This window comes from Citrus clementina, unplaced genomic scaffold (genome assembly GCF_000493195.1).
Source record: "Citrus clementina cultivar Clemenules unplaced genomic scaffold, Citrus_clementina_v1.0 scaffold_8, whole genome shotgun sequence".
Taxonomy (NCBI): domain Eukaryota; kingdom Viridiplantae; phylum Streptophyta; class Magnoliopsida; order Sapindales; family Rutaceae; genus Citrus; species Citrus x clementina.
In genome coordinates, this window is record NW_006262022.1 from 24,842,547 (window position 1) to 24,866,098 (window position 23,552).

At 35.3% G+C, this 23,552-nt stretch overlaps 5 protein-coding genes and 1 non-coding gene across 8 annotated transcripts; 3 read left to right on the top strand and 3 right to left on the bottom strand.

Moving 5' to 3' along the window:
• The first annotated feature begins 317 nt into the window (after positions 1-317).
• LOC18034861 (mitoferrin) lies at positions 318-2,764 on the top strand. The gene is made up of 2 exons (XM_006425092.2): positions 318-1,429; positions 2,089-2,764. The coding sequence occupies exons 1-2, from the start codon at positions 650-652 to the stop codon at positions 2,302-2,304; spliced, it is 996 nt and encodes a 331-aa protein (XP_006425155.1). The 5' UTR covers positions 318-649; the 3' UTR covers positions 2,305-2,764.
• A 742-nt stretch (positions 2,765-3,506) lies between these two features.
• Positions 3,507-6,484, bottom strand: LOC18034610 (probable protein phosphatase 2C 26). 2 transcript variants are annotated; one of them, XM_006425098.2, is made up of 11 exons: positions 6,318-6,484; positions 6,015-6,066; positions 5,808-5,887; positions 5,312-5,393; positions 5,061-5,131; positions 4,849-4,928; positions 4,635-4,732; positions 4,053-4,176; positions 3,880-3,962; positions 3,740-3,788; positions 3,507-3,651 (listed from the first exon to the last, which is right to left on the bottom strand). In XM_006425098.2, exons 1-11 carry the CDS (start codon positions 6,464-6,466, stop codon positions 3,581-3,583), a joined length of 939 nt encoding a protein of 312 aa, XP_006425161.1. In that variant the 5' UTR covers positions 6,467-6,484; the 3' UTR covers positions 3,507-3,580. The 2 variants fall into 2 exon arrangements, with proteins under 2 accessions (XP_006425161.1, XP_024035015.1); XM_024179247.1 differs by having other exon boundaries at positions 3,740-3,800.
• A 140-nt stretch (positions 6,485-6,624) lies between these two features.
• TRNAG-GCC lies at positions 6,625-6,695 on the top strand. The gene has a single exon. It is a non-coding gene; the product is annotated as a tRNA-Gly (tRNA).
• Positions 6,696-6,744: 49 nt separating this feature from the next.
• Positions 6,745-7,464, top strand: LOC18034629. The gene is made up of 2 exons (XM_006425099.2): positions 6,745-6,831; positions 6,902-7,464. The coding sequence occupies exons 1-2, from the start codon at positions 6,795-6,797 to the stop codon at positions 7,378-7,380; spliced, it is 516 nt and encodes a 171-aa protein (XP_006425162.1). The 5' UTR covers positions 6,745-6,794; the 3' UTR covers positions 7,381-7,464.
• Positions 7,465-7,944: 480 nt separating this feature from the next.
• LOC18034730 (malonyl CoA-acyl carrier protein transacylase) lies at positions 7,945-11,928 on the bottom strand. The gene is made up of 10 exons (XM_006425103.2): positions 11,401-11,928; positions 10,146-10,231; positions 9,927-9,993; positions 9,602-9,744; positions 9,212-9,260; positions 8,947-9,084; positions 8,758-8,838; positions 8,506-8,682; positions 8,334-8,420; positions 7,945-8,234 (listed from the first exon to the last, which is right to left on the bottom strand). The coding sequence occupies exons 1-10, from the start codon at positions 11,728-11,730 to the stop codon at positions 8,172-8,174; spliced, it is 1,221 nt and encodes a 406-aa protein (XP_006425166.1). The 5' UTR covers positions 11,731-11,928; the 3' UTR covers positions 7,945-8,171.
• Positions 11,929-12,323: 395 nt separating this feature from the next.
• Positions 12,324-16,437, bottom strand: LOC18033639 (shewanella-like protein phosphatase 1). Of its 2 annotated transcripts, XM_006425104.2 has the most exons (10): positions 16,148-16,434; positions 15,628-15,728; positions 15,171-15,284; positions 14,686-14,898; positions 14,246-14,381; positions 13,949-14,124; positions 13,606-13,694; positions 13,395-13,464; positions 12,880-12,986; positions 12,674-12,749 (listed from the first exon to the last, which is right to left on the bottom strand). In XM_006425104.2, the coding sequence occupies exons 1-9, from the start codon at positions 16,332-16,334 to the stop codon at positions 12,900-12,902; spliced, it is 1,173 nt and encodes a 390-aa protein (XP_006425167.1). In that variant the 5' UTR covers positions 16,335-16,434; the 3' UTR covers positions 12,674-12,749; positions 12,880-12,899. The 2 variants fall into 2 exon arrangements, with proteins under 2 accessions (XP_024035039.1, XP_006425167.1); XM_024179271.1 differs by lacking the exon at positions 12,880-12,986 and having other exon boundaries at positions 12,324-12,749; positions 16,148-16,437.
• Positions 16,438-23,552: the final 7,115 nt, after the last annotated feature.

Below are 23,552 nucleotides of genomic sequence, written 5' to 3' on the forward strand. Positions count from 1 at the left end.
TTGTTTAGAGACATCGAATATAACCATGGAGGCCCTACTTTTCACCATCTAAACGACGATGAAATGTGTTTTACTAAACAAGCAACGAACGAATGGCCGACCAGAACCAAACCTAAATATAAAAGTAATGTGGGATTGAGTTTGAATTTTCAGAAAAATTCATCCATTCCTGCCCTATGAATTGGAGTTTTCGTTTTCTTGTCGGGCATTGAATGAAAATTCAGGCCCAGTCAAAGCGCCACATCTCTCCCATTCCCATTTTCGGCCCAACACGACGCGAAAAATTAAAAGGAAATCACAAATTAATTGAACCGAAACAAAAGATTTTCTTCCAAATTCTTTGGAATTGGAGCCCTTACTCTTAAGCCTAATTATCAATTACCCTCATTATCTTCTTTTTCATTTTACTTGTCAAAACGACAACCAGGTTCTCTTCTTCCCTCTCTTTCTTTCTTGCGGTTGAAAAATCCCCAGACAAGGAAAGCTGTTTAATTTTGCAACCCTCTTCACATTCTCATGAGACAAAAAAACTTTGTATGGCTGAAGCCCTCATCCAAAACCCTAATAATTTTCTTCTAGGTGTAAACCGGTGCATCGATTCCCAACAAAATCAAACTTTTCTTCCAATTTTCGACTTTTGCCCTTTCCTATGGCGGCGGAGGCCACTACTACCAAATTCCAAAACCCCGACTTCCGCCCGGTCCCACAACCCCCTGATTTCCACCCAGAGATTGCCGTAACGGCTCACGACGGCCTCCGCTACTGGCAATTCATGATCGCCGGTTCAATCGCCGGCTCGGTCGAGCACATGGCCATGTTTCCGGTCGACACGGTCAAAACGCACATGCAAGCCATTGGTTCCTGTCCAATCAAATCGGTCGGCGTTCGCCAAGCCCTCAAATCCATCTTAAAAACCGAGGGCCCCTCGGGGCTCTACCGTGGAATCGGCGCCATGGGCCTTGGCGCCGGCCCCGCTCACGCTGTTTATTTTTCCATTTACGAAGTTTCTAAAAAGTTTTTATCCGCCGGGAACCCTAATAATGCAGTGGCTCACGCGATTTCGGGGGTTTTCGCGACGGTTGCAAGTGATGCGGTTTTTACACCCATGGATATGGTGAAGCAGAGATTACAATTGGGAGAAAATAGTACTTACAAGGGTGTCTGGGATTGTGTCAAGAGAGTGTTGAGGGAAGAGGGTCTCGGGGCGTTTTACGCGTCCTATAGGACCACTGTGTTGATGAACGCTCCGTTTACTGCAGTGCATTTTGCTACTTATGAGGCTACCAAGAGGGGATTGATGGAGATTTCTCCTGAGAGCGCCAGTGATGAAAGATTGGTCGTTCACGCTACAGCTGGAGCTGCTGCTGGAGCTTTGGCAGCTGCAGTCACCACCCCACTTGATGTTGTCAAAACTCAATTGCAGTGTCAGGTATATTTTTATTGATTCTTCCTTGCTGTGCTATATGTTTTGTTTTGTTAATCTTATTGTTGGATATACTGAAATTTATCAAGCATTTCCCTTCAGATTAGGATATAGCTTGTGCCTTGTAGGCCATAAAAAGACTATGGATTGAAGTTCAAACTTTACATGAACAAAGCAAAGACTTTTAATTTTTTTTTTCTTTTTCTGATATATAGTAAAGAATCCAACTTTAAGTCTAGTTGTTCACTGGAGAAAAGGAGAGTATAGTTGTTACCTAACATAGTCATTTACGCAAAAGCAAGATTTGTCTAGTTGGTGGCTCCTATCATGCATGATAGTTGTTGATCACGCACTATAATCTTTTTGGCTTTGACTATTCAGAGAGAGGAGTTCAAAACATTTTTTTTGGCCTTGAACATAGGATTAATCTGCTTAAATTTTGGGAGGTAGTTATTCATGATTTGTGGAAAATTTTAATCCATCACTTAGTGTCTTTTTTTCTTTTATCCTCAAAAGAAAAAATATATTCATTTAGCTGCAATTGCTGCCAGGCATGGGGTTCGTGGTCTTGGATCTCTTTTTAATTAACGTCTTTTAGATCTTTTACAGTGTGTTTGGGATGCTTAGTCAGTTAACTACATTTACCATTTTACATTGCTGTGCAGGGTGTTTGCGGCTGTGACAGATTCCAGAGCAGTTCAATTGGGCATGTTATCCAAACAATAATAAAAAGGGATGGATATAGGGGCCTCATTAGGGGATGGATGCCAAGAATGCTTTTCCATGCTCCTGCTGCTGCCATCTGCTGGTCAACATATGAAGCCTGTAAATCCTTCTTCGAAGAAGTCAATGATAGCAGTAATAGCAGCACTATCACGTAAATAACCTTGAAAAGTAACCACGGTGATTATACTAGAGTTGCATCAATATTAACATACCCCTGTATAAGCATCATTGAGATAGCTTCAAACGAGGGTTGAATAGGCAAAGACGAAGATGCATCTTACAGGTTTCAACATGATCTATTATCTGGTAGCTGTAGTCAGAACTAATTATTCAGGCTATAATTGATTTGAGTTGTACACACTGTTGTCATATTTTACTATTTCACTGATAAATATTTATGAGTTCTTTTCTCGATAATTTTTTTCCTTTTTCTTTTTTTTTGGTTTCCCTCTATCCTTTTTGTGTGAAACCCCTTTGAATCATTCTGTGCAATGATTTTTAATTTTGGGTTTCGGGATGTTGTATGCTTTGTTGCATCAGGAACTATTCAATTGTTTTCTGGACATTTAAAGATAAAGGAATTACTTCTATCAATAATAATGAGTCTATTGGTTATTTGTTGTTGTTTACTTCATTAGATGTTCGATTAATTTGATTTTATTATTTTATTTTTCAGTTCCTTATAATGCCAGGATTATCCCTGATGAAATTTTTTTCCAGTTGATATGATATTTATCTTCAGACTTATTCATGGTTTACCAGGACTGGTGAATGCTAAGTTTCTTGAGGAGCCTTTCACATGTAGCTCGGATGCAGCATGATTTGTATAATAAATATTTCCGCAGTTCTAGCTGAACATTGAACGACAAGGAAATGGGAATCATATTAGTGGCACTGGGTTTCTTCTTGTTTTATTGCAACAGGAGTGTTAAAAAAAGACTTGGGATTTAATGAACCATTTAACGTTTTCCAGTTTCATCTCCAATTTGGGAATCATTGTTTTGCTGGCTGGGAGATAAGCGTTTCTAAGGTTCATGAGCAGCCGAGATTCCTTCTGATAGCCACATCATATTTCGAAGAGAATCTCTAAACAAGGTTTATTTTTGGCAGTTACAGGGAAAGAAAAACAATTATTTTCAATGCGTACATATACCATTCTGAAACCAACAAAGATCTGTTTTGGCAAAACTTTACCAAATTGCAGGCTTTTAGGATCCTCCAATGACATGAAGTATCAGAATGAATTTACATGGCAAACATACATCAGTCATTCTAAAAATGAATTTATGTCCATAAATTTTATGCATCATTATAATCAATGTGAAAAGAAACATTTATAAGACTTCACAAACACCATATTGATAAAGAACCTATATTTTAAGAGCTACCCTGGTTTTAAGTGATGCTAAATTTTCTTTTCTTTACATTGCACTAAGAGATGGAAACAGCATGGGAGTTCACAACTTGACTAACAATTACAGTAATGTCATCGAGCTTTCCACCTGCACAAGGAAAATACTCAAAATCACTTGTGCTACTGAACAGAGTATAATTTTTTTTCATATTTGTTGAACGCAAAGTTAGTCATGCCTTTAAGTTTCATCCCAAGAATTTTCTTCCACATTGGAACATCGAAACCCTGCAACGAAATCTTGTATCAAGACATAACATATTATCTTCACTCCTAAGACTTACTGTAGGTTAAGAGATTTAATTCTTTATGATTTTACCTTGGCTCTGGCCTCCATGGTATAGGGAGAATCAAAGTTGGAATCTGTCGAATGACTGCGAGCTAGGTTAGCTAATGCCTTTGCTAGCATCAAAATAAAATCTCAGTCAGTGAACCATTGTGCAACAGAGTAGATAATCTTCTGATAAATGGATCCAAACACGGAGCATATACCAGCCTCAGAAACATCAATGAATCTGGTTGTCATTGAAACAATTTCATGGTCAAAAACGTTGTCAAAAAGCCCATCTGAACCCATCACTATGGTGTCTCCCTCGATTAATTCTACAGTGGTAACCTGTATAGTGAATATGCAGAATCAAAATCCTGCTGCTCAAAGCCCAAAATGGACCCTTTCTTTGTAATACTAAACAGAGTATTTTCAGGATTTAAGTACATGGTCTTGCCTTGGCACTAGTTTACACCACTCTTTGTTAGCCTTGAAATATAATTCATTGTTTCACACTGGGATTGCAAGCACTGTTACAAGTCATGTAAGGGTCTTGGAAACAATTAATTTCGGACACTATTGAAGTCAAAAAGGTGACGGTAAACGACAGAAAAGACAGCTATTACACATTATTCTAATGTGGATTAGAAAATGTGCACACTGGGATTGCAAGCACTGGTGAAGTCATATAAGGGTGCAATTAAATTGGGATAGCATTTAGGTCAAAATGTGCATGAACTGACTGTAGATGACAGAAAAGACAACCTAGTACATATTATTCTATATGGATTAGAAAAATCTCATACCATGGCATCAAGGTATGTTTGGCCAACTGCTTCTGAGCTCAGTTGATAGGGGCAGTCAAAATAATGTTCTTGTGGAGAAGAGGAAAAAGTTATCTGGCCTGTTAAGCAAGGCAACCAAGCCACTCTTCTTGTCATGCCACAGTAAATGGATGGAAAACTGTTGTGAGCAACAAAATGCTCAAAACTGATATGAAAATAAAATAGTTGCTATCACCTTTGCGGATTATCCTTAATCCACAATCCCCAACACTAGCAACCTTTAGAATTCCATTTCTCTCCAGCATAGCAACAATTCTAATTGGTCAAGGGAAAAGCTGAAGTAAATAGCAGTAAGGCTGAATGAATGTGTGTATAATCCTAGGCATGCCAATGCACTGCTGTCACCATTTATAATTATTTGGAAAATTGAACAGACAATAAAATTACACTGTGGCTGAACCAACAGATGAGGTAGCAGCATGTGCCTTTTGTATGAGAATCTGAGGATCATAGTTAACCTAGAAAATGGTCAACCCATGTCAGCTCTCTAAGCCAAGAGAGAAGATACGTGCATGTACTCATATAAATTAACTCACACAACTCCAATACAGATTTTTACTTTAATAATGACAACATTACAACCATCATGGTGCATATCAAAATCACATACCATCATGGTGCATATCAAAATCACATACCTCCACATCCTCCACAAAGTATGAAGCATTAGCCATTAATTCACGAGAAAATAATGACGGATCCACATTTTGTTCAGCCCAACTGGCAAGCATAAAAGCATAAGGGTAATACCATTTCAATCAAGAATTTCTTGGGATTAGTAATTCTTGGCAACCAGTGAACAAAATTATGCAATTCCTCCTGGCTTACAAACTCAGTGACACAATTAGCTGAAGTTCTTGCAACACATTTAATATTTATTGCTATTATTAATGCCATAAACTTTTCTTTGTTCATTTTGTGGTCAAGAATGAACAGTTGAATTATATGCAATGTGTCTATATCATATTAGCTAACACACACAAATGGATAGAAATTAAAATACATACATACATACATATGTAGACAACACACACAAAAAGGGGAATAACTTATTACTTTGCCTTTGAAGAACTGTCCATAATCTTGAAAGTTTAAATTCATCATAGACTATAGAGTCAGTTTGCAGGTGCTTACCCAGAGACACCATCAGCAACAGCAATAACTCCCCCATTATAGCAGCTAACAAAGAAAGCATCTTCTCCACCTCTTTCAACCTCAAAAAATCCAAAACTTAGAAGTATAAGGACATTGCAAATTGGTTTATGAAAGTTAATTTCGTGCTGGAAACAAGCAATGTGTCACAGCAGCATCATAAGACAAAATTTTGCAAGTGAGCAATACCTTGTTGGGGTGTGGAATAAAGTGAGTGCCAACACAAAACGATAACTCCGGTCTAACAACCAAAAATTACACAATATATCAACCCGCTCTGATCCATCATTCACATGATTAGCATAGAGGCTACTAACAACAATAAGACAGGAGCTTACAATAGACATCTCAATAGATTGAAGTACGTTAACGTAATTGCATATCACTTTAAAATCACAAACGTGAATATACATACACCAAATGAACTTGGTAATGGTTTCATCAGAAATTGCAATGATTAATAAGATAGAGTTGTATTATGAACTGGCTCACCGAGACTGAACTGGGTTGAGTTCAGAGGAAGCAAAAGGAAGCAACCGACTGTTCTTGGGCAATGAGCTGTTTGTGGACAGTCTTGTACATAAAGAATCAAAGAGCGGATGAAAAGAAGCAACTGAAGCTCTGAAAACGGGAACCACCATTTTCGCCGTACAACCCCCTTCCCCCACTCTCTCTCTCTCTCCCCTTGTGACACTACACCAGTTTAGCGAAGAGGCTGGCAGGATGTGTGGCTGAAGATGAGGCATTGCCACGTCATCAAATATATTTTATTATACTATTAGGATCATTGACCAATGAGGCACCAGTGGTCTAGTGGTAGAATAGTACCCTGCCACGGTACAGACCCGGGTTCGATTCCCGGCTGGTGCATTAATTTTTCCAAGCCTTTTTTTTTTTCAATATAAAAGGAGTACGGGGAATTCCGATCCGTGTGGTGTGTGTTTTCTTGACCTCCTAACAGAACAAAAAATGAACGCCACTTCCACTTCAACAGACGTCGCTGAAGGTAAGAGCGATTTTGCACTTTTGTTAAGATGATTTTCCTGAAATTGTCAACTTAGGTGCGTATGTTGCAGAGATGAACGGTGGAAGCGACTCGGACGACAATGAGCCGGAATACTACCAGCCAATCTCCGTTCAGGATCCAGATTCAGATTCAGATGCCGATCAGATAAGCTCAGACGCGTGTGACGCTGGCACCCTGCCCAACGGTTATTACGAAGCGGAGGTGGAGCATCTAAACGGCGACGTGGAAGCAAAAAGCAGCAGCGAAGCGGAAGATGAAGAGGAGGAGGAGGAGGAGGAGAGGATCAGAGAGGAGTCGGCGTTGGCGATGAGGCGAGCGTTCAGAGAGGATGAGAATCGAAGAAATGCTCCGTTGAGTCAAGAGAATGCGAGGCGAGTGATGGATGCCATGCGCCGCGTTTCCTTTCGCGGCTTGGCCCCTGATTGGGCTAATTGCCTTTCTGAGGATCGTTGGATGGATCAGTTGTCCAGGATCAGGCTACAACAACCCTCCACGTCGTCAACCAATAATAATAATATTTCATCATAATTACATTTCTTTTTCTCTTCTTTTCTTTTTTAGGATAAATTCATAATTTTATGTTATTCTGCTATACTGTTTTTGGCTTTTGCATTTGGCGCTTCCTTGTATTTATTTAACTATTTATTGCATGGAACGTTTCATTTCGTTGTGTTTCTTTCATTTTTATTTATTACTATTAATCTATTATACATCAACCCCAAAAAAAATTGTCAAACAATTTAGAGTCTAAGAGGTCATCAGCTGCCTCCACCTCCTTCTTCTTCTTCTTATTATTTCCAAGCGATTTGTGATTGCCAAACTTTGGCTTCACCACCAGGCTCTTCTAAGCCATAAAGCACCATAATAATAATAATAAACGGCGCCTAAAATACTTTCATCGTACGTTAAGAATAAAATAAATTTACTTCATACCGAATTTGAGAAGGGTTCACCTTACTTCTACTAAATATTTAAGGGGGGAAAAAAAAAGATATAGCTCCAGCGACAAAGATTGCACTGGCCTTCTTAAGGTTCAAGCTTCAATAGATACCTATGTTATTAATTTAAAAAAATAATAAATTAAAACTTATCTAATATATTATTGCACCAAATACAAGTAGTGTTACATACATAATGCGTAAAGAAAGACTGTTTTTACAATCTAATCCTGATTCAAAGAATTTTAAGTTAATAAGGAGGCTATTCAAAATGGTCTCTAATACACAAAAAGTTCATGGTTTCAATGTAATTCTTTTAGCTTGGCTTGAACAAAGAAACTCTGCCAGGAAATGGTGAAGCCGCCGTGTTTAGTTAAACTTCTAAGCCCCGATATTCTCCATCTCAGCACTCTTGTCCAACCTCTTGACAATGCCAGCAATAACCTGATGCAATATCAGAAGAAAATCAATGTTGATAAATCATAACAATTATTAGCGATTAAATTGGCAAGGTTTAAACCAATCTACATAATGATTTAATACCTTTCCTGGTCCCAATTCGTAACTCTTCTTCAGCCCTTTGCCAAGGAGAGTCTTCACTGTTGTTTCCCATTGGACGGGAGATGTCACCTGCGGTTTCATTTTCGAGAGTCTAGTGATTACTATTTCCATCTCATATCGAGGAGAAACAAATTCCAATTTTTTATTAGCTTACCTGTCGGGCCAATATCTTCTTAATCACTTCTGGATCTGCATGAGGCTGTGCATCAACATTAGATATAACTGGCATTCTTGGTGTGTTGATCTGGGTTGCTGCTAATGCAGCTTCCAATCTTGAGACAGCTGGCTCCATGAAACCGGTATGGAAAGCGCCAGCAACAGCAAGACGCACCTGAGAAAATGGAAGTCAGTTACTGCTAGTGCAAGGATGGCACTGGATGGGAATACAAATGAAGGACGAAATTACTGTCATTCGAGCCTTGAATGACTTAGCTTTGGCTTCAACTGCTTCTATTCCTTTAACACCCCCAGATACTGCATAATTACCCTATCAAAGTAGAATGCATTCCATAATAAAAGTTTGATGTTTAAACAATAAAATAAAATACCCAGCTACATTTATCAAATCAATAAGGGGAGTGTTTTACAATCTTACAGGACAGAGATAGTTTGCAATTTGAACTTTATTATCTTCATCAACTTCTTGATTGGCTGCATCACACAGCTGCTGAACCTTGTCTGAATCCAATCCAATAATGCTGACCATGGCACCTTTAGCAGCATCAGCAGCTTCCTAGAGGCAAATGCAAATAAACCAATCCCAAAATGATATTCTATTGGATCGAAGCATCTGTTTGTACTAGATGGAACCAAACCATTTAATTGTTCCTCAATACACATTGACAATCATGTATACTTACCTGCATAGCTTCTCCCCTTAGTTTGACCAGCTTCAGTCCATCCTCAAAGCTTATAGATGGAACCAAATCATTCAATGAAAAGGCAGAATCAGTAAATAAAGACAGGAAATTCATTTAATCATTTATTTTCTACAAGGTGTATGTTGGTCTACTATTCTTACTCCAAAATGAAGCACAAGAGAGAACTGAATATTATGTTTCCAACTCCACCCTTTAAGGTAGAAGTAGAAAAGTCTAATTCTGAAAGTTATCTTGCATGGCATACTTGACACATTCATGTTCAGGATCAATGAGAGAAAGGATTTAAATTAATCAGCATGATGTTGTTCAGAATGGAAAAGAAAATGGGAATGGAAAAGTGATAACTGATCTGCTGAGTGACAAACTCACCTGAAAGCTCCAGCAAAGGCTAAAGCAGTATATTCACCTAAACTCAGACCACAAGTGACATCAACAGAATCAATTATCTGCTGGCCTCCATCACGAGCTCGGAGTAGTTCAACTGCCGCTAAACTTGTGACATAGATGGCAGGCTGCAAGAATGCAGCATTAGAAGCTAATTAGTAACTACCAATGGTTACTTTTATTCATACACCAGCATTATACAGCATAGTGATACAAAAGAAGGAAATGCCTCCCTGAGTCGATTGACAAAAAGGTTCCCTTAGAAGTGCAAAAATATAAGAAAATGAGTATGTTATCGCGTAGAAGAAACCTGGCTGATAATAGTTGAATCTAGCTTCTCTTTTGGTCCATTGGTGCAAATTTCTAGCAAATCAAAACTGCATGAAACAGAGTCATCATATCTCTAACCAAAAACAATTTTGTATACGGTTGTCCTGAAATTTAGACCAGAACCAAACACTATGGAGAATCTATCAAAAGAGGATTTCTTCTGCAGATATCAAAAACTTAAACAGAGTACGGAGTCTACCCTAATATATCATTTGCTTTCTTGTATAGCTCTGCGGCAGCTGGTACGCTCTGAGCCTCCTTCCCCATTCCAACTGCTTGTGCACCCTGAGACAATACATAAAAAAGTAACAAACTTCTGGCCATCATCATCGTATGAGTCCCTTGTTAATGGTATATTTTAAAAGGATGGGTGAGAATACTAGAATCACCCCTATTTCTAGACAGGATTTAAACCATTATTCATGAAAATACATTCAATGCTGGGCAAAAGACTTGAACCCACTAACTCTTGGCATAATTAAGGCTGACTAATTATGAGGTAGACAAGACATGAGAAATCATCACCTTGATTATTCATCTACTTCTGATTGCACTTCATTTTTTACCAAGGGAATGTCAAAAACCAAAAAGGCATGAATACGGTAAAGAACGAAGCAAGATACTTTAGATGCATGACAAGTAAGAAATAGACTGGAAGCAATTTAAAATGCTACTGACAAGAAGATAATAGCTAAAATATTTGTTACCAACTTACTTAGCTTTCTATCTAATTCACAGATTGACTCCACGGTGCACCAACTATTTTAAATTTGAGGAGATGTTTTTGACCAAGATCACCCGAGTAGGGATCTCACTTGTCTTGCATGTATAAGCAGAAATACCTTTTGTTCTACTACAACCCAAGGGTTCGTAGGCCCAACAGACAGATTTAAAAAACAAATTGACATGACTGCACTTTGAGGAAACATAGTATACATAGGCAATTGAAAATAGAACTGGGTTAGGCAAAAGAGAGCATTCAGTACCACGCTAATATTCCCCTTAAAAGAAAATCATTCAACTGTAATTCTTCATCGCTACACTGCACTATGAAGTCTCTCACAAGAAGAGGATGCTTTTGGAGTACTTTACTTGAAACTGAAGTCAATTTTTGAATTACAAACAATTCACAATACGGCATATCCCATATACTCAAAGTTTACCGAAATAACAACGATCAATGCATTTTCAAAGTAAGATTTGTGGCTGCAGCTTCATTTCTATCTCCAGCAATATATAAACACACCATATATGACAACCACCTTGGGATGCTACAGGAACCAAAATAATGAGCAAGTACAAGACTACCAGAAATCAGAATGGAAAAATGAGACCTTTAATATTCCCAACAGTCAACAGAAAATAATCTTTCTTCTTTCATAATGAATCCACAAAGCATCGGAAATCAGAATGAAAACCCAAAAGTTACATGCCACAAAGATAAAGACACATACCTGACCAGGAAACAAGAAAGCATTGGTGGGCTTGTAATCCGCAAACAGGGCATCATCAACAGTTACAGCAGTGTGTTTGCCAACAGACACGCTCATAAAAACCCCAGATCGGGCAAGGCTTCTTCGAACTCCAATTCTGTTGAAAGAAGCAGCAGACCCATTAAAGAAGGTGGTGCGCTTGTGGTTGCGGTTGTGGAGTGAACTGGAGGAGAAAGCGAGAGAGGTGGTGGTGGCCATTAGAGGATGTGTGTAAAAAATGTAATGGGAAGAAGAAGAAGATGAAGGAGAGGGGACGCGTAGGATATGTGGGTGGTGAATCAGAGCTTGCATTTATATATTTTTTGTCTTTGCTTCTGAAATTTGTTTATAATGAATGAGGAAGAGAAAAAACAGAACAAGAGTGCGTGTGACTGTGCGTCTTTTGTTAGCGGAGTTCACAAAGTTTCAGTCCTTTGGAGATGTTGAAGAGTACACGAAAAAATGAATAAGCAGGCCAACTGTCCAATGAAATGGCAAAAAAAGTTTTTGGTTTTAATTTTCGCAGGCTGCAGCATTATTATTTCTATTTATTCTTTATTGTAAGGTATGAGGCTCTATGAGCTAATTTTCAATCCATCCTTTTTTTCTTGTTGGGGAAAAAAAAACACAAAATTTACTTAATTAGCTTTCTCTCTTTCTTTCTTTCTTTTCAATTTTAAAATGTGATAATAGATTTAGGGGGTTTATGGAGAATTTTATCTATAAAATTAAATATTGAGCTCAAAAATCCACTACTGATATTAAAAAATCTACCCCAACTCTTAAATAATACATTTTTAACCTCAAATATACACATTTTATATATCAAAGACTTTTCCAGCCTTTCCCAGTATAGCTCATCCCATAAGATACTGCCCAAAACGCTTTGATCTGTAGCTGGTGAACAATAATAATAATTTTTGAAGGGTATTATCTTTCATTTATACAAGTTTATGTAGGTAAACCAACACCATACAACTAGTAGTCAATCTGGTTTTTCTATGAGGGTAAAAGATTTAAAGAACAAATGCTGTTGCCTTTCTGGAAAATCATTGATCACCCCTACAACTTATGAATTCAATAGTTCAGTAGAGAAAGAATAAGAACATTGTTTAAATTGAGACGCAAGGTCCCAAGATCTTCAGTTTCTGTAAATGATCGGAAGATTACTTTGCATCTTATGCTCTCTTGGTATAACATATTTGATTGCCAAAACTTGCTTGCACTTTGTATCCCAGCGGCCTTGGACACTTTTCCTTCTGATGCAAATAATGCAAGGCAATTGAAGGCGTAGTAAATCCAATTGAAGGCGAAAGTGCTGCTTGTATATCCTGAAAACATGGAAGACATAAATGAAAACTCAAAACCACATTGGGTTTTGGTCTCAGATACCCACCCGAAATGCCTATCATAAGAAACTAGATCAAAATGTATATCAGAAATGGAACTGTCCAACCATACCTGTAAATTCATCAGCATTTCTAAGTATAATCAACAACATGAAATTCGGTAAATGTGTCCCTTTTGCTACTTATCACTCTTGCTTTGTTGTCTGTTATTTCAAGGACCTGTTGGATAGAATAAAAAAAAGTAGATGCTAGATCCTTATGGTACTTCTCGTATAGCATTGATCGAAAAAGGTAATTCAAAAAGGGAAAAAAACACGTGGAAACAAATTAGAATCATAGATGGATTTACAAAGCTATTTGAACTTGGGTATCAAACTATGGTACAAATTTGTTTTTCCTGAGCTGTATTCTCCCATCAAACTATGGTACAAATTTGTTTTTCCTGAGATGTATTCTCCCACATGCAACAGAACCAGTATACTATTCCTAGGGTTGAAATAAGTGCAATAACAATCCATAGTCACCCAATAATACAGAATAATTGATTATTCACTTTTATGCCAGGAAAGAATACTAGAGCGATCCTTAGAAAAAACTAGAAACTTTTATCTCATAAAACAAACGTACCTCTGGTCTTGAATTAAGAACTCCACTGGACATTCCCACATCAATTCGCCATATACTACAATTGTATTCACTGCGCCAAAATGGGTAAACAATTTAATATGAATTAATTTGGATGAAGGTTACAACTGCAAAGAATGGATCATCATTGATTTGAGAAATGTGTATCCAGATGAGAAAACAGAAAACGCCAGAATAAAGTACAGTCACTCACCAATTTGCTCCTGCAAATTGAGGAGTATGCCCTACCACCATTGCCTTAGCTCCAACTGCTCGTAGTGTATCTTGAAGAACAGCATTTATCTGCTGATAAAAGCGTCGGAAATCATCAAAGACAAAACGTCACAACACGGTATGAACTAAAAATCTCAACAGAGTTTTTTTATTAAGTTGATGAAGTCCGCAATTTTGGAAGACAGAGGTCTATATTTCTTAAAGTTGAAAATGCTCATGCATGCTTTTATTTGAAAATCAAGTAATCTCATCATAATTTTCAATTTCCAGATAGCTAGCTTTTTGAACAAGGAAATAGCTTAGTAGCATTTACGAAGGCTTGCCTGGCTAATCTGGTAGTCTTCCAAATCTGAAATATCTCTGGAGTATAAGCGGTTCCAAACAACACTGTCATAGCCTCGTGTGGCAATAAAAGGGATTTTAGGATTATTGCCACACTCACTAAGGCCTTTCATCCAGAGAGATACTTCGTTGTTCATCCTTTCTAGTCCATATGCAACTGTGGAAACACCAACATTCCTATCAGGGATTTCAAACAAGATAAAACTTCTTACTTATGTATTAACAAACAATTATGAAATAGGAAAACTAATTAATCCAAATGACGATATCGGTGTTACCATGGTGAGGAAGAAGGCCTCCATGACAGAAGACCCAATCATTAACCTTAAGCACAACACCGTGCCTTGCCAATTCACATGCCATTGGACCACCTGGCCTAAACAAGACTGATCTTGCAATCACCCCTTTTTGCCTCTGTCCTAATATTTCAGAAAAGTCATCAGAAATTATTCTCAAATGCTCAGCATAGGAAAAAGAAAATTCTTCTTTCCCACGAAGTGCTTGGAGGTTAAAAGAGTTAGTAATGAGCAGTTTAGCATCAAACATGGTATTCATCAGAAAACAAGTGTGCTCCTTCACGGTTAATTAGCTTTAGATACTTACTAGACAACCTCTTCATAGAACTGTGATTGATGAGTAATTACTGACTGTTGTGAGACAGAAAAAGGAAAACATAAGTATAGGCAGAGAATCAATTGATAGTTAACACTTGCAGTACCTTCACTAAATTCAACGGTCCCCAGTAGTTTCTGGACAATCTCCTATCCTCTTTCCATCTCTCAGACATGCCAACCCAGCCAACAAAAGCTTCTTCCCAATCATTTTCGTAATCATTCAAGTATTCAAGGAAATCAGAGCACTCATCAAATCCCCCAGAATCTACATATCTAAAATCTCCTTCAACATTCATGGTCTCGTGATTCCCGTTTACCTGCAACGAGTAGATGTAAATTAGCAGAGTACTATTAAAATTTCCATCAATGAATAACACAAATTTTAGGCCGGAATGATCAATGCAAAATTAGGTGCAACCGATGATCATTTATTGCAATGTCCACTGAATTATTCATACGATTGATTCTTTACATTATATAATAAACAATAACACATTCTATACTAAACGGATTAGGAATGAGGTGACTTGAGCATCAGAAATAGGGTTGGACAGTGACTGGAGTTCTCAAGAAGTTTTGCAAAACAAACCTGGAAAACTGCCCCTCCTTCAGCTTTTGCCTGCATGTCTAATGACCTCAACAACGATAATATAGCTAGTTCATCTTCACCTCGATCAAGTACATCCCCTAGCTGAATTAATACCTACATCTCAAATAGAAAATTTATCATTGGCTGGAATCTTTTAACTAGGATGATCTGAAACTACAATGCTATGATCACAGATGTCCAAAAGCCATGCAAAATTAACTTAAACCTTCTAGGTACTTAGCTACATTTAGCAAGAAGAAAGAAAAGAACTAACCAACATAATAAATTACTTGCTGGATAAACTGCATATCAGCTAACGCAATCAACACAAATAAATTGTCCAACACTAACTTAACCAGCTTTTAAACTACATCCTAAATTTGCATAAAATGCTGAGAAAAAAGTTTGAAGCAGAATTACAGTTCTGAAGTGGCCATAGAATAGGAGATTTACTTACCGATTCTCCACCGGTCCACAAGTCTAGACCATCAGAACTCAGGACGCCAGCCATTGCAAGTGCACATCTTGCTTGATCAAGGTCACCATGTAGATCCCCAACTAGACACGCAGACAGAATCCAAATAAGGAGGCAAATTACATTTTAAGAATTAACATAAAACATGTAACGACTTGTGCTTAGACAATAAAACAAGTTCTGTACTAGAAATAGCCTTCATCCATCACACTAATCAACAATTCTATTTGCATTTTCAGTTTTCAAAAAAGATTAGCAGAATGTTCTCTCTAGTGCGCCAGTGTAACTAAACCATCAATTCTATTTGCACTTTGCACCAATCCTTACGCTACCAAAGTCCTAATCAATTCTCAGAATATTAACACCAAGTGAGGTGCTAAGGATAAGAATCGTAATTATGAGTGAGATACACAAATCAATACTGATTATTGACCAACTTCAGAAATCAGAAAACTGAAAAAGAATCCAACCCAGAAACCAAAAAACAAAAATAGAAACAAACCAGCAACAATACGGCGACCGGGAGCTGATACAAAAGTAGGAGGATTGCCACTAACAACAATAGGTTTTGATGCTGTTGCTGCTGCTGCAATGCTACCATTGCTCGAAGAAGAAGCTTCTGTCAGTGCCAGCTTCTTAGAATGTGAAGAAGGTGGCAGAGGCAATGAATTCATACAAAGTGAAGCCATTTTGTGAACATTAACCCTTCAGCATATCATGTAACATTAAATTTTCTTACTTTCGAATGATATATTTAAAGAAAGAAAGGCCAGTGTTGTTTTTCCAATAACAGAAAGGAAGGTCGTTACTCCTCGGCCTTGCAATTTTTTTTTATCTTTTTCCGAAATTTTTCTGGCCGAAACTTTGTCTTGTAAGTTACAACATTGGGCTCCAATTTATTTATTTATTTAAAAGATAATACGATTCGATAACACAACATTCAGATTATCGGTTGGCATATCCTCTCCAGCCAAAATACATGATCCTGATTCCTGAATTCATGGCCATAACATAAAGTTCAGGAACACCCGTATCTCATTGAATAAATACTTTTTCTAATTGCACCCCTGCTTCTGTCCGTCACAAACAAAACCATCGGTGTTTTGAAGCTTCTGTTTTGGGCCCAATTTAGCCCTGATACAAACTGCCGCCATTAATATTCGCCTCTCCAATTAAAAGTAGAGTGGGACTATCTACATTCTTCCAAAATCTTCTTACAACCTCTTTTTTTAAGGGAAATTTTAAAAGATAACTATAATATTTTTATATTTTTTAAAATTGACACCTTTTTTTTCTATCAAAATCAATTAAACACCAAATTTAAGAACCAAACTACCCTTATCATTCTCAACCTTCTCTCTTGCCGAAATCATCCCCTTCGCACCAAGAGTTGTGTCACTAGAACCCCTCGCACATCGCCGACGGCTTAGAGCAACACCAGAGTCCATCGTCAGCAGCCAAAATCACCTTAATCACGTTCAAAAACTTCCAAGATCTTTGAAATCAACAGTTAAAATTCAAAAGCCTAGGTGAGCTATTGCTTCTTTATTGCTTTGTGTTGCGGTTTTGTGTTGTTGTTGTGTTGTGTTGTGTTGGTGGTGGTTGTGGTGGTGATCAATTGAGTATTTGTGGTTGTTGTTGGTGGTGGCAGGTGAGGTTGTAATGGTTGCGCTTTGTGTTTGTGCGATGGCTATTGCTACCTAGCACACGAAATTCGCACGACAGGCAACGGCCCATCGCACGAGTTTGATACGATGGATGCTGCCCATCGCACAAACACAGAGTGTGTTTTGTGCAATGGGTACCTTACACAAAAACACAAATTGTGCACAAATGGTGTATTATATTGCACAATTTGTGTTTAGTATTTTTTCATAAATTTTATTTTAAATTTTTATTATAATAATTTTGTAAATTTTAATAACGAATAGAATTTTGATTTTGTTATAGATACATAGCAAAAAAGATATTGGAAAAGTGTAATTCGCCCGCACCGAGGAAGGATCCAGGCATGATAAAGTTAGGCTTTGGTGATCATTTCTCGGGCCATATTATAGAGACATCAAAATTTAAAATAATTGTCCAAGCTATATGGAGTAAGTTATCGCAAAAACAATTATTGTTATTTAAGAGTGATATTTTCGGACACTTCATGGATTTGGACAGTGGTATTTATGTGCAACAAGCACCGATCGCCTAGCTTGTCACACATAACTTGGGTTTTTTTTTCCTCGAATTTCCGTTGTTTTCAATGATTTTTTTGATTTCTCAACTCAAATGCAAGTACTTTAACAGATCACATTATTTTATGAATGAAAAATAACAACATTTACAACAAGACCTACATCAATTTCGAAATTTAAACCCTAAACTTAATACATTAATAATTCATACTGTGTAAGAACATACACTAACCTTTAAGATGTTCTCCAATTGATGATTTTATATCTTCTGTTATGCTTAGAGTGTTGAGATTTATTAAGAGGGTTGAGAGTGTTGAGGTTTGTTGATAATGTTGAGAGCGTTAACGTTTGTTGAAAGTGTTGAGTATTGTAACAGTGGCATTGTTTGAAAATTTGTAGAAAGTGAGGAGGACAATTTGGTCCAAAATGTTAGTATTTGACTTGTTATGATCGGAAAAAAGTTTGAGGGGTTAATTTAAAAAATACAAAAATATTGAGGCTATTTTTATAAATTTTTCTTTTTTGATTATATTTCACTTAATATAAAAGACCATCCTTCTGTCTAACTAAGTACTTTTTTCATTTGTAAATTTTTTTGAATTTTCTCTCTTTAAAAAACTCAAAACACCAATTTCTCAAAACATAAATAATCAATATGAATAAATAATAAGAAAGAATAGATATGCTTTTTCAATTAACAACCAAACCAAAATGAACTTAGTAAAAATAATAACTCTCCAATAATTAAACTTATGAATGATAGTAAGTAATACTCAATAGGTTGCAACCATATTCTTCGTCCTTGGAGCTCCCGTGACTGTATCTCATGCATAGTATGTGTATCTTGTTTTTTCTCTTATCAAAAACTTCATGTTCCTTTCCCCATTTTTCTTTGGTTTCTATTTAAAAAAAAAAAAAAAAACTCTTATGCTGTGTTTACTTTCTGGAATGGGAGTGTGGAGTGTGGATTCCTCCCACTCCAGTGTTTACTTACCATTTTTAAGGGGGGAGTGGGATTCCCACTCCCATAGGGGGAGGTGGGAGTGGGAATCCACTCCCCCCTCTTCCCTTTTTACCCTCATAATTAAAATAAATAGATAATTTTTAATAAAATAAATAATATCATATTTATTAAAAATAATAATTATAAACATATTTATTTAATAAAATAAAAATAAATAAATATTATATTTATTTAAATAATAATAAAAATAAATTAAATTCATTAAAAATAATAATATTAAACATTAATTTTAATAAATATTAATTAATTATTTAATTAATAATAATAAATATTTTATTCTAAGAAAATATTAATTTTGTACTATATTATCAATAATAATGTTTCATTTGTGTTGCTATTATTAATAATTTTTATTCACATAATTTAAATTAAAATTAATTAAAAAACTATGATTTACATAATTAAGAATATTAATAATTATTATTAATTTACAAATATAATAAAATATTTATTTTATTTTTAAAATATATTTTTTATTAATTTTTTAATTACAAATTATAATTCTTTAAATAAGGGTAAAATTGTAATTTAAAATTATTTACTCCCAATCCAAGACAATGCAAACACATAAATTAGATTCTGGTTTCAATTTCATTCTCCAATTCCAATGTAAGTAAACAACATACTCCCACTCCACACTCCCAATCCTAGGATTCCCACTCCTCAAGATTTTCACTCTAATCCAAAATGTAAACGCTACCTTATATGCTTGGGATCTAACAAATTAGATTTGAAAAAGAAAAAAAAATCATACCTTGTGAGAAAGAGAAAAAATAAATGAGATTAATTCTATTTGTATGTCCTTAAATGTAATTGTAATATAAAAGAGGTTTTATGAGATTGAAAAGTGGTGCTAATAGTGCAACTCTTAAAAATATTGATTCGTTTTAATGAATGGGTAGAATTCAAATCCACTAAATTTTGAACAAATTCAACCCATGCATTTGTTTTGCCACATCAACTACATGCAAACACTGCATAAAATGGAAACTAAATATCCAATCCAATCACGGGAAGAATTAATATTCAAACCCTAAATCATTTGTACTGAACCATTAAGACCAACTATCACTTTAAAAAAGGAAAAAAAAAAAGGATAGAAATGGAGAATAAACTTGATTCTAAATGCTCATTATGAGTAAGTGGGACTAAAGTTAATAAGTGGGTTTTAAACCTGAGTAGTTTTGAAATCAAAGTGACCAAATCCAACCATGGCCAAGCTTTCGTTAGCTACATTGTTATCTCCACTGTGCAACTAGGCCACTTGCAAAGATGGCCTAGTCACATCTCTAGAACATTGTGGACGCAAATCATAGTCCTAAAATGTGTGTTTAACTATAAGATACCACATCAGTGATTTGTTTAGTATCAAACCGACATCACACGATCTAAAGTATGATGATCCTTATATCACTCTCAAATCAATTTTACAGCTTACCTAATTGTTGGTCTCGGAAGCTTTCATTATTTCCACTACTTTGAGAGAATTGATTTTCAAATTCCTTGTAAACAAAGCTTGACGAGTATATGTATACGAACTGTACGTGGAATTTACAAATATTGTTTAAAATATGTTACATCAATTGTATCCTATAATAACTAGTTACTAGTTAACTGCATACGAATTTTGATCTTGTTGATTGTACTTTTGGGGAATTTGTATATTTCAATGGAGGCTTGGAATAAATTTTTGAGTTGTTTAACTTTCTAATGATGGTAGGAAAAGGTAATAATAAGCATGCCAAGAAGCCAAGAAAGTCCCATAAGAGACTATTGTCACCCAATACCATGAATCATGATTAATAAAAGCTCAACTATTGTCGGCATGACCATTTTACTATGATGTTCACTGTAAACTAGTGATCTCTATCCTTTCAAAACTTTTCTCTACGTCTTGGAAGCTAACAAATAATTCCAAATAAGTGATATTTGATTTTGATGGTGAGTAATAAATACTACATACACATTACATTTATATCGTTGTCTTTTACTTTTTTGACATTTTGACCTCTTCCCCTCACCTTCTTCTACTTTGTTCTTTTTCCTTTCTTTCTTTTCCTCTTCCTTATTCTGTCAATTATGCGCCTTTTGAAACTAATGCTTCTCTCATTTTATTATTTTGAATTCAATCCCCACTTGCAATCCAAAGAGATACGCTCTTCCGTGTATATTGATTAATTTCACACATTAATTCTTTCGTTCTTTCTTTGGTCTTTGACTGATCATTACACATATACATGTACACACATATATATATATATATATGTGTGTGGATTGAAATGTGCAGAAACCTTTCCTAAATGAATGACAAAATTAGTCTTACGCGAGTGAGATAATATATATAATATATGTATTATTACATCTAAAATAAATAAATAAATACACAAAAATATTGGCTAAAAAGTTATGTATTACCGTAGAAAATAATAATAACAAAAAAGATGGACGAATTATTGTTGTTGAGAATTAAGGAATTTTGCTAAGGAGAGCAGCAGAGCTGGATTGAAAAGACAGGAGGAGGCCGGGGCCAAAGTTGGGGGTGAAGGCTATCGCGCCCACGTTGCAATTTGCAAATCATCAAACACCTTTTTTTTCCCCGATTTGATTTGATTTGATTTGATTTTGATTTGACAAAACCACACGACCCTCGCTCACCTTCACCTGGGGGGTTGCCGACTAGAGGCCTTGACCGATAGATAACCCACACTCACAATAATATTTTCAAACTTTTGCCCACCAGCACCATTCTTCTCACTCGTCACCGAGCCAGCAAAATTTGACACGATCCATTTCAGTACCAATACGATGCGAATAAATAACTCTTTTTTTTTTTTTTTGAATAGTGCGAATAAATAACTTTGAGATAAAAAATTAGCATGATTACGGTGGGTAATTATTATAATAGACCTTTAGTAACAGCATGTTTTATTTGATATCCTACTAATTTCCATATAAGGACAAACATTATGGTAGGTGTAGCTAATTTTATTATTTGCTAATTGGTATATCGTGTTTTCTGGTCATACAAGGTTGGAAGACTTTTATTTTTATTTTATCATTTCAGAAAAAAAAAAACAAAGAAAAAATATATTGAAATGGGAAGATTCTGACTGCATGAGGGGAACTTTCTTATCGTCATCTCAATACCATCTAAGTTATATTTCCCCATTAATTAAGTATTTATTTTGTCAAAATTTTTGAAAATGCTCTCCCTTGCTTTTTTTTTTCCTTGTTTTTTTCCCAAATTTCAATGGTAATTTTGTACATATCAATCAGTTTAATTCATATAAACAAACCTTTCTAGTGACGAGTTAGGACTTAATTTCTTGACTTATTTATCCAATTAATGATATAATAATTAAATTATTAACTAAAATTAATTCATATGTATAAAATATTGTCATAAAAACTGAAATATGAGGGACATGATTCTCTCTTTTTTTTTTATGAAGGATAATAGTATAAAATTATTTGACATAGTGTTCAATTATGTAGATAAAATGGTATAATATTTTAGTAGATATCTATATTTTATAATATCAATACATAATATTACTTAGGTAGCGTTTTTTTTTTTTGTCTGAAATTTAAATGGGTCTGAATTTCTCTAAAATCTTAATGGATCTGATTACGAAAATATAAATGACATGTTTGTTTTTTCTTTTTTAAATATCTAAATATAAGTGGCATCTTGTCTGTTTTCACAATAAAAATTCTTAAATTTGATTATCTGACATTTATGTCCTTGTAAATTAAAAGAAAAAAAAGAGGATTAGATTTTATAGTTTAGGAAATAAATTATTTTACAGAGATATTTTTGAAATATATTATTTACTTGTCATTCAGACATTTTTCTATTTAGATAAAAGTCACAAAAGTTTATTTTTTCTATTCAGATGTAAATGTTTGAAAATTAGACATAAGTTCCAAAAAACAAACAAGCATATTTTAGAAAGGTCTAAAATTAATAAAATTTCAGACTTTAGACATTTAACAAACGACCTCTTAGAGAGATAAAAGAGTGCATTTTATGACTAAGATAAAAGAGTGCAATTTATTACTAGATAAAAGAGTGCAATTTATGATTAATAGGTATATAATGTAAATCATGTTAAAATCTATTAAGTGGGCTATTAGGTTGTGCCTATTAAATGATATGATTACGTGATTATCAAATGGATGTTTGGTCACCATTTATTTTCTATGTTGGCTTCAAATTTCAATATTTCAATATTTTCATTTCAATATTTTGATATAACACGAAAATGATATAGCACGAACTAACTGATCGTGCTAAACATGATAGTCATTTTTAAGCCTGAAATCGCCCATGGGACAGTACGCATTGGCCATAGGTTGTGCCTGAGCCGACTTATGGGCCTCAATTTCAATTTTTTTTTTTTTTGTTGAGACTTGAACCAAGGTCACTTAATTACCCATTTCCATTTTGGATAGACAAATTTAATTGTTAAGTTAGCATAATAATAATATATAAAACTAAACAAAAAAACCCTTTAATTTAAAACATAGTAATTGCTTTTAATAGAACAAATAGAAATGAAAACATATCATAACCTTGACAAGTATAGAAAAACATCATATTATTTATTCATATTGCAAATTTAATTTTAATTTGATAGCATAATTCATACTTTTAATTAGATCCAGCTACGGTGCAACGGGTGCATCATACCCCTCTT